Consider the following 17,776-nt stretch of genomic DNA (forward strand, 5'->3'; position numbering starts at 1 on the left):
CAGAGTCACTGTTTATTCAGGGTGAGGATCACTCACTGTGTAACTGTACAGAGTCACTGTTTATTCAGCAGGGTGAGGATCACTCACTGTGTAACTGTACAGAGTCACTGTTTATTCAGGGTGAGGATCACTCACTGTGTAACTGTACAGAGTCACTGTTTATTCAGCAGGGTGAGGGTCACTCACTGTGTAACTGTACAGAGTCACTGTTTATTCAGGGTGAGGATCACTCACTGTGTAACTGTACAGAGTCACTGTTTATTCAGCAGGGTGAGGGTCACTCACTGTGTAACTGTACAGAGTCACTGTTTATTCAGCAGGGTGAGGATCACTCACTGTGCAACTGTACAGAGTCACTGTTTATTCAGGGTGAGGGTCACACACTGTGTAATTGTACAGAGTCACTGTTTATTCAGGGTGAGGATCACTCACTGTGTAACTGTACAGAGTCAATGTTTATTCAGGGTGAGGGTCACACACTGTGTAATTGTACAGAGTCACTGTTTATTCAGGGTGAGGGTCACTCACTGTGTAACTGTACAGAGTCACTGTTTATTCAGCAGGGTGAGGATCACTCACTGTGTAACTGTACAGAGTCACTGTTTATTCAGCAGGGTGAGGATCACTCACTGTGTAACTGTACAGAGTCACTGTTTATTCAGCAGGGTGAGGATCACTCACTGTGTAACTGTACAGAGTCACTGTTTATTCAGAATCCTCACATCGTCCTTTCGGGAAGAATATTTTCACTGATTGTCAGATTCCTTGCGACCATCTTCGAGATCCACTGACGTCTGTGAACTCTGATCTGCGGAGATAAGGGAGGGGCGTTGGTTGAAAGAACACACAGCGCGAGGGGAGGGGAACTTTACCGTACTGCACACCTGCTGACAATCCGTCCCGTTTCACAGCAGCCTGGCACACGGTGGACAGGGAGGGCGAGTACTGAGGGAGCTCAGCAAAGTCCGAGGGTCGGTACTGAGGGAGTGCCGCACTGTCAGAGGGTCAGTACTGAGGGAGTGCCGCACTGTCAGAGGGTCAGTACTGAGGGTGCACTGCACTGTCAGAGGGTCAGTACAGAGGGAGTGCTGCACTGTCAGAGGGTCAGTACTGTGGGAGTGCCGCACTGTCAGACGGTCAGTACTGAGGGCGTGCCGCACTGTCAGAGGGTCAGTACTGAGGGAGTGCCGCACTGTCAGAGGGTCAGTACTGAGAGAGCGCTGCACTGTCGGAGGGTCAGTACTGAGGGAGTGCTGCACTGTCAGAGGGTCAGTACTGAGGGAGTGCCGCACTGTCAGAGGGTCAGTACTGAGGGAGTGCCGCACTGTCAGAGGGTCAGTACTGAGGGAGTGCCGCATTGTCAGAGGGTCAGTACTGAGGGAGTGCGGCACTGTCAGAGGGTCAGTACTGAGGGAGTGCCGCACTGTCAGAGGGTCAGTACTGAGGGAGTGCCACACTGTCAGAGGGTCAGTACTGAGGGAGTGCCGCACTGTCAGAGGGTCAGTACTGAGGGAGTGCCGCACTGTCAGAGGGTCAGTACTGAGGGAGTGCCGCATTGTCAGAGGGTCAGTACTGAGGGAGTGCGGCACTGTCAGAGGGTCAGTACTGAGGGAGTGCCGCACTGTCAGAGGGTCAGTACTGAGGGAGTGCCACACTGTCAGAGGGTCAGTACTGAGGGAGTGCTGCACTGTCAGAGGGTCAGTACTGAGGGAGTGCCGCACTGTCAGAGGGTCAGTACTGAGGGAGCTCAGCAAAGTCCGATGGTCGGTACAGAGGGAATGCCGCATGGTCAGAGGGTCAGTACTGAGGGAGTGCTGCACTGTCAGAGAGTCAGTACTGAGGGAGTGCTGCACTGTCAGAGGGTCAGTACTGAGGGAGTGCTGCACTGTCAGAGGGTCAGTACTGAGGGAGCGCTGCACTGTCAGAGGGTCAGTACTGAGGGAGTGCTGCACTGTCAGAGGGTCAGTCCTGAGGGAGTGCTGCACTGTCAGAGGGTCAGTACTGAGGGAGTGCTGCACTGTCAGAGGGTCAGTACTGAGGGAGTGCCGCACTGTCAGAGGGTCAGTACTGAGGGATTGCCGCACTGTCAGAGGGTCAGTACTGAGGGATTGCCGCACTGTCAGAGGGTCAGTACTGAGGGAGTGCAGCACTGTCAGAGGGTCAGTACTGAGGGAGTGCTGCACTGTCAGAGGGTCAGTACTGAGGGAGTGCCGCACTGTCAGAGGGTCAGTACTGAGGGATTGCCGCACTGTCAGAGGGTCAGTACTGAGGGAGTGCTGCACTGTCAGAGGGTCAGTACTGAGGGAGTGCTGCACTGTCAGAGGGTCAGTACTGAGGGAGTGCCACACTGTCAGAGGGTCAGTACTGAGGGAGTGCCGCACTGTCACAGGGTCAGTACTGAGGGAGCGCCGCACTGTCAGAGGGTCAGTACTGAGGGAGCGCCACACTGTCAGAGGGTCAGTACTGAGGGAGTGCCGCACTGTCACAGGGTCAGTACTGAGGGAGCGCCGCACTGTCAGAGAGTCAGTGCTGAGGGAGTGCTGCACTGTCAGCGGGTCAGTACTGAGGGAGTGCCGCACTGTCACAGGGTCAGTACTGAGGGAATGCTGCACTGTCAGAGGGTCAGTACTGAGGGAGTGTTGCACTGTCAGAGGGTCAGTACTGAGGGAGTGCCGCACTGTCAGAGGGTCAGTACTGAGGGAGTGCTGCACTGTCAGCGGGTCAGTACTGAGGGAGTGCCGCACTGTCACAGGGTCAGTACTGAGGGAATGCTGCACTGTCAGAGGGTCAGTCCTGAGGGAGTGTTGCACTGTCAGAGGGTCAGTACTGAGGGAGCGCCGCACTGTCAGAGGGTCAGGACTGAGGGAGTGCTGCACTGTCAGAGGGTCAGTACTGAGGGAGTGCTGCACTGTCAGAGGGTCAGTACTGAGGGAGTGCCGCACTGTCAGAGGGTCAGTACTGAGGGAGTGCTGCACTGTCAGAGGGTCAGTACTGAGGGAGCGCCGCACTGTCAGAGGGTCAGTACTGAGGGAGTGCTGCAATGTCAGAGGGTCAGTACTGAGGTAGTGCTGCACTGTCAGAGGTTCGGTACTGAGGGAGTGCCGCACTGTCTGACGGTCAGTACTGAGGGAGCTCAGCAAGGTCAGAGGGTCAGTACTGAGGGGGTGCCGCACTGTCAGAGGATCAGTACTGAGGGAGTGCCGAACTGTCAGAGGGTCACGACTGAGGGAGTGCCGCACTGTCAGAGGGTTAGTATTGAGGGAGTGCCGCACTGTCAGAGGGTCAGTACTGAGGGAGTGCCGCACTGTCAGAGGGTCAGTACTGAGGGAGTGCTGCACTGTCAGAGGGTCAGTACTGAGGGAGTGCCGCACTGTCAGAGGGTCAGTACTGAGGGAGTGCCGCACTGTCAGAGGGTCAGTCCTGAGGGAGTGCTGCACTGTCAGAGGGTCAGTACTGAGGGAGTGCCGCACTGTCAGAGGGTCAGTACTGAGGGAGTGCCTCACTGTCAGAGGGTCAGTACTGAGGGAGTGCCTCACTGTCAGAGAGTCTGTACTGAGGGAGTGCCGCACTGTCAGAGAGTCAGTACTGAGGTAGTGCTGCACTGTCAGAGGGTCAGTACTGAGGGAGTGCCGCACTGTCAGAGGGTCAGTACTGAGGTAGTGCTGCACTGTCAGAGGGTCAGTACTGAGGGAGTGCTGCATTGTCAGAGGGTCAGTACTGAGGGAGTGCCTCACTGTCAGAGAGTCTGTACTGAGGGAGTGCCGCACTGTCAGAGGGTCAGTACTGAGGGAGTGCTGCATTGTCAGAGGGTCAGTACTGAGGGAGTGCCTCACTGTCAGAGGGTCAGTACTGAGGGAGTGCCTCACTGTCAGAGAGTCTGTACTGAGGGAGTGCCGCACTGTCAGAGAGTCAGTACTGAGGTAGTGCTGCACTGTCAGAGGGTCAGTACTGAGGGAGTGCCGCACTGTCAGAGGGTCAGTACTGAGGTAGTGCTGCACTGTCAGAGGGTCAGTACTGAGGGAGTGCCGCACTGTCAGAGGGTCAGTACTGAGGGAGTGCCGCACTGTCAGAGGGTCAGTCCTGAGGGAGTGCTGCACTGTCAGAGGGTCAGTACTGAGGGAGTGCAGCACTGTCGGAGGGTCAGTACCGAGGGAGTGCTGCACTGTCAGAGGGTCAGTACTGAGGGAGTGCCGCACTGTCAGAGGATCAGTACCGAGGGAGCGCCGCACTGTCAGAGGGTCAGTACTGAGGGAGTGCTGCACTGTCAGAGGGTCAGTACAGAGGGAGTGCCGCACTGTCAGAGGGTCAGTACTGAGGGAGTGCCGCACTGTCAGAGCGTCAGTACTGAGGGAGTGCCGCACTGTCAGAGGGTCAGTACTGAGGGAGTGCTGCACTGTCTGAGGGTCAGTACTGAGGGAGTGCTGCACTGTCAGAGGGTCAGTACTGAGGGAGTGCCGCACTGTAAGAGGGTCAGTACTGAGGGTGTGCTGCACTGTCAAGAGGGTCAGTGCTGAGGGAGTGCTGCACTGTCAGAGGGTCAGTACTGAGGGAGTGCCGCACTGTCAGAGGGTCAGTGCTGAGGGAGTTGCGCACTGTCAGAGGGTCAGTACTGAGTGAGTGCCGCACTGTCAGAGGGTCAGTACTGAGGGAGCGCCGCACTGTCAGAGGGCCAGTACTGAGGGAGCTCAGCAAGGTCAGAGGGTCAGTACTGAGGGAGTGCCGCACTGTCGGAGGGTCAGTACTGAGGGAGTGCCGCACTGTCAGAGGGTCAGTACTGAGGGAGTGCCGCACTGTCAGAGGGTCAGTACTGAGGGAGTGCCGCACTGTCAGAGAATCAGTACTGAGGGAGTGCCGCACTGTCACAGGGTCAGTACTGAGGGAGTGCCGCACTGTCAGAGGGTCAGTACTGAGGGAGTGCTGCACTGTCAGAGGGTCAGTACTGAGGGATTGCCGCACTGTCAGAGGGTCAGTACTGAGGGAGTGTCGCACTGTCAGAGGGTCAGTACCGAGGGAGTGCCGCACTGTCAGAGGGTCAGTACTGAGGGAGTGCTGCACTGTCGGAGGGTCAGTACTGAGGGAGTGCCGCACTGTCAGAGGGTCAGTACTGAGGGAGTGCTGCACTGTCGGAGGGTCAGTACTGAGGGAGTGCCGCACTGTCAGAGGGTCAGTACTGAGGGAGTGCTGCACTGTCTGAGGGTCAGTACTGAGGGAGTGCTGCACTGTCTGAGGGTCAGTACTGAGGGAGTGCCGCACTGTCAGAGTGTCAGTACTGAGGGAGTGCTGCACTGTCTGAGGGTCAGTACTGAGGGAGTGCCGCACTGTCAGAGTGTCAGTACTGAGGGAGTGCTGCACTGTCAGAGGGTCAGTACTGAGGGAGTGCCGCACCGTCAGAGGTTCAGTACTGAGGGAGCGCCGCACTGTCAGAGGGTCAGTACTGAGGGAGTGCTGCACTGTCAGAGGGTCAGAACTGAGGGAGTGCCGCACTGTCAGAGGGTCAGTACTGAGGGAGTGCCGCACTGTCAGATGGTCAGTACTGAGGGAGTGCCGCACTGTCAGAGGGTCAGTACTGAGGGAGTACCGCACTGTCAGAGGGTCAGTACTGAGGGAGTGCGGCACTGTCAGAGGGTCAGTGCTGAGGGAGTGCTGCACTGTCAGAGGGTCAGTACTGAGAGAGTGCTGCACTGTCAGAGGGTCAGTACTGAGGGAGTGCAGCACTGTCAGAGGGTCAGTACTGAGGGAGCCCCGCACTGTCAGAGGGTCAGTACTGAGGGAGCGCTGCACTGTCAGAGGGTCAGTACTGAGGGAGTGCTGCACTGTCAGAGGGTCAGTACTGAGGGAGCCCCGCACTGTCAGAGGGTCAGTACTAAGGGAGTGCCACACTGTCAGAGGGTCAGTACTGAGGGAGTGCCGCACTGTCAGAGGGTCAGTACTGAGGGAGTGCCGCACTGTCAGAGGGACAGTACTGAGGGAGTGCCGCACTGTCAGAGGGTCAGTACTGAGGGAGTGCCGCACTGTCAGAGGGTCAGTACTGAGGGAGTGCTGCACTGTCAGAGAGTGAGTACTGAGGGAGTGCCGCACTGTCAGAGGGTCAGTACGGAGGGAGTGCCGCACTGTCAGAGGGTCAGTACTGAGGGAGTGCCGCACTGTCAGAGGGTCAGTACTGAGGGAGCGCTGCACTGTCAGAGGGTCAGTACTGAGGGAGCCCCGCACTGTCAGAGGGTCAGTACTGAGGGAGTGCTGCACTGTCAGAGGGTCAGTACTGAGGGAGTGCTGCACTGTCAGAGGGTCAGTAATGAGGGAGTGCCGCACTGTCAGAGGGTCAGTACTGAGGGAGCGTTGCACTGTCAGAGGGTCAGTGCTGAGGGAGTGCCGCACTGTCAGAGAGTCAGTACTGAGGGAGTGCCGCACTGTCAGAGGGTCAGTACTGAGGGAGCGCCGCACTGTCAGAGGGTCAGTACTGAGGGAGCGCTGCACTGTCAGAGGCTCAGTACTGAGGGAGTGCCGCACTGTCAGAGGGTCAGTACTGAGGGAGTGCCGCACTGTCAGAGGGTCAGTACTGAGGGAGTGCCGCACTGTCAGAGGGTCAGTACTGAGGGAGTGCTGCACTGTCAGAGGGTCAATGCTGAGGGAGCGCTGCACTGTCAGAGGGTCAGTACTGAGGGAGTGCCGCACTGTCAGAGGGTCAGTACTGAGGGAGTGCTGCACTGTCAGAGGGTCAGTACTGAGGGAGTGCTGCACTGTCAGAGGGTCAGTACTGAGGGAGTGCTGCACTGTCAGAGGGTCAGTACTGAGGGAGTGCCGCACTGTCAGACGGTCAGTACTGAGGGTGTGCTGCACTGTCAGAGGGTCAGTACTGAGGGAGTGCCGCACTGTCAGAGGGTCAGTACTGAGGGAGTGCCGCACTGTCAGAGGGTCAGTACCGAGGGAGTGCCGCACTGTCAGAGGGTCAGGAGGGAGTGCTGCACTGTCAGAGGGTCAGTACTGAGGGAGTGCTGCACTGTCAGAGGGTCAGTACTGAGGGAGTGCCGCACTGTCAGACGGTCAGTACTGAGGGTGTGCTGCACTGTCAGAGGGTCAGTACTGAGGGAGAGCTGCACTGTCAGAGGGTCAGTACTGAGGGAGTGCCGCACTGTCAGAGGGTCAGTACTGAGGGAGTGCCGCACTGTCAGAGGGTCAGTACTGAGGGAGTGCCGCACTGTCAGAGGGTCAGTACTGAGGGAGTGCCGCACTGTCAGAGGGTCAGTACTGAGGGAGTGCTGCACTGTCAGAGGGTCAGTACTGAGTGAGTGCTGCACTGTCAGAGGGTCAGTACTGAGGGAGTGCCGCACTGTCAGAGGGTCAGTACTGAGGGAGTGCCGCACTGTCAGAGGGTCAGTACTGAGGGAGCGCCGCACTGTCAGAGGGTCAGTACTGAGGGAGTGCTGCACTGTCAGAGGGTCAGTACTGAGGGAGTGCCGCACTGTCAGAGGGTCAGTACTGAGGGAGTGCCGCACTGTCAGAGGGTCAGGAGGGAGTGCTGCACTGTCAGAGGGTCAGTACTGAGGGAGTGCTGCACTGTCAGAGGGTCAGTACTGAGGGAGTGCCGCATTGTCAGAGGCTCAGTACTGAGGGTGTGCTGCACTGTCAGAGGGTCAGAACTGAGGGAGTGCCGCACTGTCAGAGGGTCAGTACTGAGGGAGTGCCGCACTGACAGAGGGTCAATACTGAGGGAGTGCTGCACTGTCAGAGGGTCAGTACTAAGGGAGTGCCGCACTGTCAGAGGGTCAGTACTGAGGGAGTGCTGCACTGTCAGAGGGTCAGTACAGAGGGAGTGCCGCACTGTCAGAGGGTCAGTACTGAGGGAGTGCCGCACTGTCAGAGGGTCAGTACTGAGGGAGTGCCGCACTGTCAGAGGGTCAGTACTGAGGGAGTGCCGCACTGTCAGAGGGTCAGTACTGAGGGAGTGCTGCACTGTCAGAGGGTCAGTACTGAGGGAGTGCCGCACTGTCAGAGGGTCAGTACTGAGGGAGTGCCGCACTGTCGGAGGGTCGGTACTGAGGGAGTGCCTCACTGTCAGAGGGTCAGTACTGAGGGAGTGCTGCACTGTCAGAGGGTCAGTACTGAGGGAGTGCTGCACTGTCAGAGGGTCAGTACTGAGGGAGTGCCGCACTGTCAGAGGGTCAGTACTGAGGGAGTGCCGCACTGTCAGAGGGTCAGTACTGAGGGAGAGCTGCACTGTCAGAGGGTCAGTACTGAGGGAGTGCTGCACTGTCAGAGGGTCAGTACTGAGGGAGTGCCGCACTGTCAGAGGGTCAGTACTGAGGGAGTGCCGCACTGTCAGAGGGTCAGTACTGAGGGAGTGCCGCACTGTCAGAGGGTCAGTACTGAGGGAGTGCCGCACTGTCAGAGGGTCAGTATTGAGGGAGTGCTGCACTGTCAGAGGGTCAGTACTGAGGGAGTGCTGCACTGTCAGAGGGTCAGTACTGAGGGAGCGCCGCACTGTCAGAGGGTCAGTACTGAGGGAGTGCTGCACTGTCAGAGGGTCAGTACTGAGGGAGCACTGCACTGTCAGAGGGTCAGTACTGAGGGAGTGCCGCACTGTCAGAGGGTCAGTACTGAGGGAGTGCCGCACTGTCAGAGAGTCAGTACTGAGGGAGTGCCGCACTGTCAGAGGGTCAGTACTGAGGGAGTGCTGCACTGTCAGAGGGTCAGTACTGAGGGAGTGCTGCACTCTCAGAGGGTCAGTACTGAGGGAGCCCCACACTGTCAGAGGGTCAGTACTGAGGGAGTGCTGCACTGTCAGAGGGGCAGTACTGAGGGAGCCCCGCACTGTCAGAGGGTCAGTACTGAGGGAGTGCTGCACTGTCAGAGGGTCAGTACTGAGGGAGTGCCGCACTGTCAGAGAGTCAGTACTGAGGCAGTGCCGCACTGTCAGAGGGTCAGTACTGAGGGAGTGCTGCACTGTCAGAGGGGCAGTACTGAGGGAGTGCCGCACTGTCAGAGGGTCAGTACTGAGGGAGTGCTGCACTGTCAGAGGGTCAGTACTGAGGGAGTGCTGCACTGTCAGAGGGTCAGTACTGAGGGAGTGCTGCACTGTCAGAGGGGCAGTACTGAGGGAGTGCCGCACTGTCAGAGGGTCAGTACTGAGGGAGTGCTGCACTGTCAGAGGGTCAGTACTGAGGGAGTGCCGCACTGTCAGAGGGTCAGTACTGAGGGAGTGCCGCACTGTCAGAGGGTCAGTACTGAGGGAGTGCCGCACTGTCAGAGGGTCAGTACTGAGGGAGTGCCGCACTGTCAGAGGGTCAGTACTGAGGGAGTGCTGCAGTGTCAGAGAGTGAGTACTGAGGGAGTGCCGCACTGTCAGAGGGTCAGTACTGAGGGAGTGCTTCACTGTCAGAGGGCCAGTACTGAGGGAGTGCTGCAGTGTCAGAGAGTGAGTACTGAGGGAGTGCCGCACTGTCAGAGGATCAGTACTGAGGGAGTGCTGCACTGTCAGAGGGTCAGTACTGAGGGAGAGCCGCACTGTCAGAGGGTCAGTACTGAGGGAGTGCCGCACTGTTAGAGGGTCAGTACTGAGGGCGTGCTGCACTGTCAGAGAGTCAGTACTGAGGGAGTGCCGCACTGTCAGAGGGTCAGTACTGAGGGAGAGCCGCACTGTCAGAGGGTCAGTACTGAGGGAGCCCCGCACTGTCAGAGGGTCAGTACTGAGGGAGTGCTGCACTGTCAGAGGGTCAGTACTGAGGGCGTGCTGCACTGTCAGAGAGTCAGTACTGAGGGAGTGTCGCACTGTCAGAGGGTCAGGACTGAGGGAGTGCTTCACTGTCAGAGGGCCAGTACTGAGGGAGCGCTGCACTGTCAGAGAGTCAGTACTGAGGGAGTGCCGCACTGTCAGAGGGTCAGTACTGAGGGAGTGCCGCACTGTCAGAGGGTCAGTACTGAGGGAGTGCCGCACTGTCAGAGGGTCAGTACTGAGGGAGAGCCGCACTGTCAGAGGGTCAGTACTGAGGGAGTGCCGCACTGTCAGAGGGTCAGTACTGAGGGAGTGCGGCACTGTCAGAGGGTCAGTACTGAGGGAGTGCCGCACTGTCAGTGGGTCAGTACTGAGGGAGGGCCGCACTGTCAGTGGGTCAGTACTGAGGGAGTGCGGCACTGTCAGAGGGTCAGTACTGAGGGAGTGCCGCACTGTCAGAGGGTCAGTACTGAGGGAGTGCCGCACTGTCAGAGGGTCAGTACTGAGGGAGTGCCGCACTGTCAGAGGGTCAGTATCGAGGGAGTGCTGCACTGTCAGAGGGTCAGTACTGAGGGAGTGCCGCACTGTCAGAGGGTCAGTACTGAGGGAGTGCCGCACTGTCAGAGGGTCAGTATCGAGGGAGTGCTGCACTGTCAGAGGGTCAGTACTGAGGGAGTGCCGCACTGTCAGAGGGTCAGTACTGAGGGAGTGCCGCACTGTCAGAGGGTCAGTACTGAGGGAGTGCCGCACTGTCAGAGGGTCAGTATTGAGGGAGTGCTGCACTGTCAGAGGGTCAGTACTGAGGGAGTGCCGCACTGTCAGAGGGTCAGTACTGAGGGAGTGCCGCACTGTCAGAGGGTCAGTATTGAGGGAGTGCCGCACTGTCAGAGGGTCAGTACTGAGGGAGTGCTGCACTGTCAGAGGGTCAATGCTGAGGGAGCGCTGCACTGTCAGAGGGTCAGTACTGAGGGAGTGCTGCACTGTCAGAGGGTCAGTACTGAGGGAGTGCCGCACTGTCAGAGGGTCAGTACTGAGGGAGTGCCGCACTGTCAGAGGGTCAGTACTGAGGGAGTGCCGCACTGTCAGAGGGTCAGTACTGAGGGAGTGCCGCACTGTCAGAGGGTCAGGAGGGAGTGCTGCACTGTCAGAGGGTCAGTACTGAGGGAGTGCCGCACTGTCAGAGGGTCAGTACTGAGGGAGTGCCGCACTGTCAGAGGGTCAGTACTGAGGGAGTGCCGCACTGTCAGAGGGTCAGGAGGGAGTGCTGCACTGTCAGAGGGTCGGTACAGAGGGAGTGCCGCACTGTCAGAGGGTCAGTACTGAGGGAGTGCCGCACTGTCAGAGGGTCAGTACTGAGGGAGTGCTGCACTGTCAGAGGGTCAGTGCTGAGGGAGTGCCGCACTGTCAGAGGGTCAGTACTGAGGGAGTGCCGCACTGTCAGAGGGTCAGTACTGAGGGAGTGCCGCACTGTGGGAGGGTCAGTACTGAGGGAGTGCTGCACTGTCAGAGGGTCAGTACTGAGGGAGTGCCGCACTTTCAGAGGGTCAGTACTGAGGGAGTGCCGCACTGTCAGAGGGTCAGTATTGAGGGAGTGCTGCACTGTCAGAGGGTCAGTACTGAGGGAGTGCTGCACTGTCAGAGGGTCAGTACTGAGGGAGCGCCGCACTGTCAGAGGGTCAGTACTGAGGGAGTGCTGCACTGTCAGAGGGTCAGTACTGAGGGAGCACTGCACTGTCAGAGGGTCAGTACTGAGGGAGTGCCGCACTGTCAGAGGGTCAGTACTGAGGGAGTGCCGCACTGTCAGAGAGTCAGTACTGAGGGAGTGCCGCACTGTCAGAGGGTCAGTACTGAGGGAGTGCTGCACTGTCAGAGGGTCAGTACTGAGGGAGTGCTGCACTCTCAGAGGGTCAGTACTGAGGGAGCCCCACACTGTCAGAGGGTCAGTACTGAGGGAGTGCTGCACTGTCAGAGGGGCAGTACTGAGGGAGCCCCGCACTGTCAGAGGGTCAGTACTGAGGGAGTGCTGCACTGTCAGAGGGTCAGTACTGAGGGAGTGCCGCACTGTCAGAGAGTCAGTACTGAGGGAGTGCCGCACTGTCAGAGGGTCAGTACTGAGGGAGTGCTGCACTGTCAGAGGGGCAGTACTGAGGGAGTGCCGCACTGTCAGAGGGTCAGTACTGAGGGAGTGCTGCACTGTCAGAGGGTCAGTACTGAGGGAGTGCTGCACTGTCAGAGGGTCAGTACTGAGGGAGTGCTGCACTGTCAGAGGGTCAGTACTGAGGGAGTGCCGGACTGTCAGAGGGTCAATACTGAGGGAGCGCCGCACTGTCAGAGGGTCAGTACTGAGGGAGTGCCGCACTGTCAGACGGTCAGTACTGAGGGAGTGCTGCAGTGTCAGAGAGTGAGTACTGAGGGAGTGCCGCACTGTCAGAGGGTCAGTACTGAGGGAGTGCTGCACTGTCAGAGGGTCAATACTGAGGGAGCGCCGCACTGTCAGAGGGTCAGTACTGAGGGAGTGCCGCACTGTCAGAGGTTCGGTACTGAGGGAGTGCCGCACTGTCAGAGGGTCAGTACTGAGGGAGCGCTGCACTGTCAGAGGGTCAGTACTGAGGGAGTGCCGCACTGTCAGAGGGTCAGTACTGAGGGAGTGCTGCAGTGTCAGAGAGTGAGTACTGAGGGAGTGCTGCACTGTCAGAGGGTCAGTACTGAGGGAGTGCCGCACTGTCAGAGGGTCAGTACTGAGGGAGTGCTGCACTGTCAGAGGGTCAGTACTGAGGGAGCGCCGCACTGTCAGAGGGTCAGTACTGAGGGAGTGCGGCACTGTCAGAGGGTCAGTACTGAGGGAGTGCCGCACTGTCAGAGGGTCAGTACTGAGAGAGTGCTGCACTGTCAGAGGGTCAGTACTGAGGGAGTGCCGCACTGTCAGAGGGTCAGTACTGAGGGAGTGCCGCACTGTCAGAGGGTCAGTACTGAGGGAGTGCCGCACTGTCAGAGGGTCAGTACTGAGGGAGTGCTGCACTGTCAGAGGGTCAGTACTGAGGGAGTGCAGCACTGTCAGAGGGTCAGTACTGAGGGAGTGCCGCACTGTCAGAGGGTCAGTACTGAGGGAGTGCCGCACTGTCAGAGGGTCAGTACTGAGGGAGTGCTGCACTGTCAGAGGGTCAGTACTGAGGGAGTGCTGCACTGTGAGAGGGTCAGTACTGAGGGAGTGCGGCACTGTCAGAGGGTCAGTACTGAGGGAGTGCGGCACTGTCAGAGGGTCAGTACTGAGGGAGTGCTGCACTGTCAGAGGGTCAGTACTGAGGGAGTGCTGCACTGTCAGAGGGTCAGTACTGAGGGAGTGCCGCACTGTCAGAGGGTCAGTACTGAGGGAGTGCCGCACTGTCAGAGGGTCAGTGCTGAGAGAGCGCCGCTCTCGCTCTCCCAGATTCTCCCTCCTTCCTCTGCCTCTCCCTGACGCTCGCCCAGCTGCCCCCCTCGCTCTGTCGCTCAGTCCCGTCGAACCGCCCTGTCCTGAATGTCCGCTCCCCTGCCCCTGGCTCTCACCTGTCTCAGCGGGGAGCTGGGCCGCGTGTGGGGTCGGTGTTTGCAATTGGGCCTCTGGTCGCTCCGTCCAAAGGCTGTACCCCGGTTGCCTGGGGAACCGCTTGGTCAATCCACAGGTCAGACATCTCACAATGGTCACCCGTTGTCCCCGCTCTGTAATATAACAAGGCAAACATCACCCACTGAGGGAGCGCTGCACTGCTCCATAACCCAGGCCGACACTCCCCCCGGTGCCAGTACTGAGGGAGCGCCGCACTGTCGGGGGTAGATGTCTATACTCTAGGATTTGAGCTCCATAATCCAGGCCCACACTCCCCCCGGTGCCAGTACTGAGGGAGCACTGCACTGTCGGAGGGAGATGTCTATACTCTAGGATTTGAGCTCCATAATCCAGGCCCACACTCCCCCCGGTGCCAGTACTGAGGGAGCGCTGCACTGTCGGAGGGAGATGTCTATACTCTAGGATTTGAGCTCCATAATCCAGGCCGACAGTCCCCCCGGTGCCAGTACTGAGGGAGCGCTGCACTGTCGGAGGGCGATGTCTAAACTCTAGGATTTGAGCTCCATAATCCAGGCCCACACTCTCCCCAGGTGCCAGTACTGAGGGAGCGCTGCACTGTCGGAGGGAGATGTCTATACTCTAGGATTTGAGCTCCATAATCCAGGCCCACACTCCCCCCGGTGCCAGTACTGAGGGAGCGCTGCACTGTCGGAGGTAGATGTCTATACTCTAGGATTTAGCTCCATAATCCAGGCCGACATCCCCGCCCGGTGCCAGTACTGAGGGAGCGCTGCACTGTCAGAGGTAGATGTCTATACTCTAGGATTTGAGCTCCATAATCCAGACCCACACTCCCCCCGGTGCCAGTATGAGGGAGCGCTGCACTGTCGGTGGGAGATGTCTATACTCTAGGATTTGAGCTCCATAATCCAGGCCCACACTCCCCCCGGTGCCAGTACTGAGGGAGCGCTGCACTGTCGGTGGGAGATGTCTATACTCTAGGATTTGAGCTCCATAATCCAGGCCCACACTCCCCCCGGTGCCAGTACTGAGGGAGCGCCGCACTGTCGGAGGGAGATGTATATACTCTAGGATTTGAGCTCCATAATCCAGGCCGACACTCCCCCCGGTGGCAGTACTGAGGGAGTGCCGCACTGTCGGAGGGAGATGTCTATACTCTAGGATTTGAGCTCCAGAATCCAGGCCGACACTCCCCCCGGTGCCAGTACTGAGGGAGCGCTGCACTGTCGGAGGGAGATGTATATACTCTAGGATTTGAGCTCCATAATCCAGGCCGACACTCCCCCCGGTGGCAGTACTGAGGGAGTGCCGCACTGTCGGAGGGAGATGTCTATACTCTAGGATTTGAGCTCCAGAATCCAGGCCGACACTCCCCCCGGTGCCAGTACTGAGGGAGCGCCGGACTGTCGGAGGTAGATGTCTATACTCTAGGATTTGAGCTCCATAATCCAGGCCGACATTCCCCCCGATGCCAGTACTGAGGGAGCGCTGCACTGTCGGAGGTAGATGTCTGTACTCTAGGATTTGAGCTCCATAATCCAGGCCCACACTCCCCCCGGTGCCAGTACTGAGGGAGCGCTGCACTGTCGGAGGGAGATGTCTAAACTCTAGGATTTGAGTTCCATAATCCAGGCCCACACTCCCCCTGGTGCCAGTACTGAGGGAGCGCTGCACTGTCGGAGGGAGATGTCTAAACTCTAGGATTTGAGCTCCATAATCCAGGCCCACACTCCCCCCGGTGCCAGTACTGAGGGAGCGCTGCACTGTTGGAGGTAGATGTCTATACTCTAGGATTTGAGCTCCATAATCCAGGCCCACACTCCCCCCGGTGCCAGTACTGAGTGAGCGCTGCACTGTCGGAGGGAGATGTATACACGGTAATGTAGGACCTGTTTCTCTGGACGAGGCTCCTTCAGCTACAATCGAACTCAGACAAGGCGCCTGAACACCCTGCCCTTTACTTTAACCTTTCCGTTCGTGGCTAACTGCGAACTTACTTCTGTGCCGTACCGTTGCCGTCAGCCCCGGAAGCAGGAGGGAGGAACAGCATTTACAGATGGTTCGTTTGACCGAGGGATCCCTAAGAGGAAGGAAAGAGAGGCAGTTATCAATACTGGGGCCTATCTATCCCTAATGTGACTGCTGTAGGACTGTCAGAGGTATTATGTCGCAGCTATCTGACACGCTCGCTAAGTGGGAAAAGCCTGGGTTAGTCGTGTTTTTACAGAATCCTGGGTTGAAAAGTCTTGGGAGACGAGGGTGCAATTCAGGCCCCGTAAAAAGCTGGGGCTCGTGCGATTTTGTTTGGGCTGAGCGGGGGATTCCCCACGGAGTTAACTAGATTTCAGACGGGCGAAATGGTGTGATTCCTGGGTCGAGCCAGGGAATCGGGCATCTGGCAGGAAAACAGCGGTAGTTTTAGATGGAGCTGCGAGGAGAGGTGAAGCATCTCCGTTCAGTTCAAAGATACTTGCGCAGACGGATTAGCCGTTTCTTCACAAGTGTCAAAACGCTCCGATCAGACGGCACACTGAAAACAACTCGAGGAACATCTGCTGGAGAAATACAGAGTTTCTGCTTGGTTCTCATAGGAGTCAGGTCTGTTTTGTTAAAACAGCATCGAAAGATCTCTCAATCACACAATGAACATCTGTATAAAGCTGGTGTGCCTCAGTGCTAACTGTGTTTAACAGTGGATCGAGAGCGTAGACGGTTTCGTTGCTGTTGTTTAGTGTGAACAATGATAGCAGTTAAGGGTTGCTGCATTCACTACTGATTATTATTGGTTCGGGGGAATTGGAAGGTGTTTTCTGGAGTGATATTAAAGAGGTTTTAAAGCTGTGTCAGGAATACAGTTTGTGTCAATCCACCGTATCCCTAATTCTGTGGGAATCTCTCCCGTTTCCTCACTGTTTACAGGACTGAACAAAATGTTGGGGTTTCTGTCCCCACTCCCAGACACTGCTGCGGTCTGGAACGGGATATCAGTTATTTATCAGCTGATCGGGAATCGGAATATCGCTCCCGCTCAGACACATACAAATACTCTCCACTCTTTCTCTCTCTCTCTCACATTCCCTCTCCCACACATAGCAGCTCTCTCTCTTTCCATCTCTCACACATTTCCTCTAGCTTACGCTCCCTCTCTCTCCCTCCCTCTCACACTCTCTCTCCCTCTCACACTCTCTCTCCCTCCCTCCCACACTCTCTCTCCCTCCCACACTCTCTCTCCCTCACACACTCTCCCTCCCTCCCACACTCTCTCTCCCTCTCACACTCTCTCTCCCTCCCTCCCACACTCTCTCTCCCTCCCACACTCTCTCTCCCTCCCACACTCTCTCTCTCCCTCTCACACTCTCTCTCCCTCCCACACTCTCTCTCTCTCCCTCCCACACTCTCTCTCCCTCTCACACTCTCTCTCCCTCTCACACTCTCTCTCCCTCTCTCCCTCCCTCCCACACTCTCTCTCCCTCCCACTCTCTCTCCCTCCCTCCCACACTCTCTCTCCCTCCCACACTCTCTCTCCCTCACACACTCCCTCCCACACACTCTCTCTCCCTCCCACACTCTCTCTCCCTCCCACACTCTCTCTCCCTCACACACTCTCTCTCCCTCACACACTCTCTCTCCCTCCCACACTCTCTCTCCCTCACACACGCCCCTCCCACACTCACTCTCTCCCTCCCTCCCACACTCTCCCTCCCTCCCACACTCTCCCTCCCTCCCACACTCTCCCTCCCTCCCACACTCTCCCTCCCTCCCACACTCTCCCCCCCTCCCACACTCTCTCTCCCTCCCACACTCTCTCCCTCCCACACTCTCTCTCCCTCCCACACTCTCTCTCCCTCCCACACTCTCTCTCCCTCCCACACTCTCTCTCTCCCTCCCACATTCTCTCTCTCCCTCCCACATTCTCACTCTCTCTCTCTCTCTCCCTCCCACACTCTCTCTCTCCCTCCCACACTCTCTCTCTCCCTCCCACATTCTCTCTCTCCCTCCCACACACACTCTCTCTCCCTCCCACACACACTCTCTCTTCCTCCCACACACACTCTCTCTCCCTCCCACACACACTCTCTCTCCCTCCCACACACACTCTCTCTCTCCCTCCCACACACACTCTCTCTCTCCCTCCCACACACACTCTCTCTCTCCCTCCCACACACACTCGCTCTCTCCCTCCCACACACACTCTCTCCCTCCCACACCCACACTCTCTCTCCCTCCCACACTCTCTCTCCCTCCCACACTCTCTCTCCCTCCCACACTCTCTCTCCCTCCCACACTCTCTCTCTCCCACACTCTCTCTCTCCCTCTCACACTCTCTCTCTCCCTCCCACACTCTCTCCCCTCCCTCCCACACTCTCTCTCTCCCTCCCACACACTCTCTCTCACTCCCACACTCTCTCTCCCTCCCACACTCTCTCTCCCTCCCACACGCTCTCTCTCTCCCTCCCACACACTCTCTCTCCCTCTCTCCCTCCCACACTCTCTCTCTC

General features: G+C 57.8%; 1 protein-coding gene across 1 annotated transcript; it reads right to left on the reverse strand.

The window, feature by feature from the left end:
• Window positions 1-685: 685 nt before the first annotated feature.
• Window positions 686-15,401, reverse strand: LOC140406138 (ribonuclease P protein subunit p21-like; the record flags this gene model as incomplete). Its single annotated transcript, XM_072494281.1, has 3 exons — window positions 686-808; window positions 13,256-13,408; window positions 15,275-15,401. Coding segments are annotated over 3 exons (342 nt in total), but the record flags the coding sequence as incomplete, so codon positions are not given.
• Between the last annotated feature and the right edge of the window lie 2,375 nt (window positions 15,402-17,776).

This window comes from Scyliorhinus torazame, unplaced genomic scaffold, assembly GCF_047496885.1.
Source record: "Scyliorhinus torazame isolate Kashiwa2021f unplaced genomic scaffold, sScyTor2.1 scaffold_305, whole genome shotgun sequence".
Taxonomy (NCBI): domain Eukaryota; kingdom Metazoa; phylum Chordata; class Chondrichthyes; order Carcharhiniformes; family Scyliorhinidae; genus Scyliorhinus; species Scyliorhinus torazame.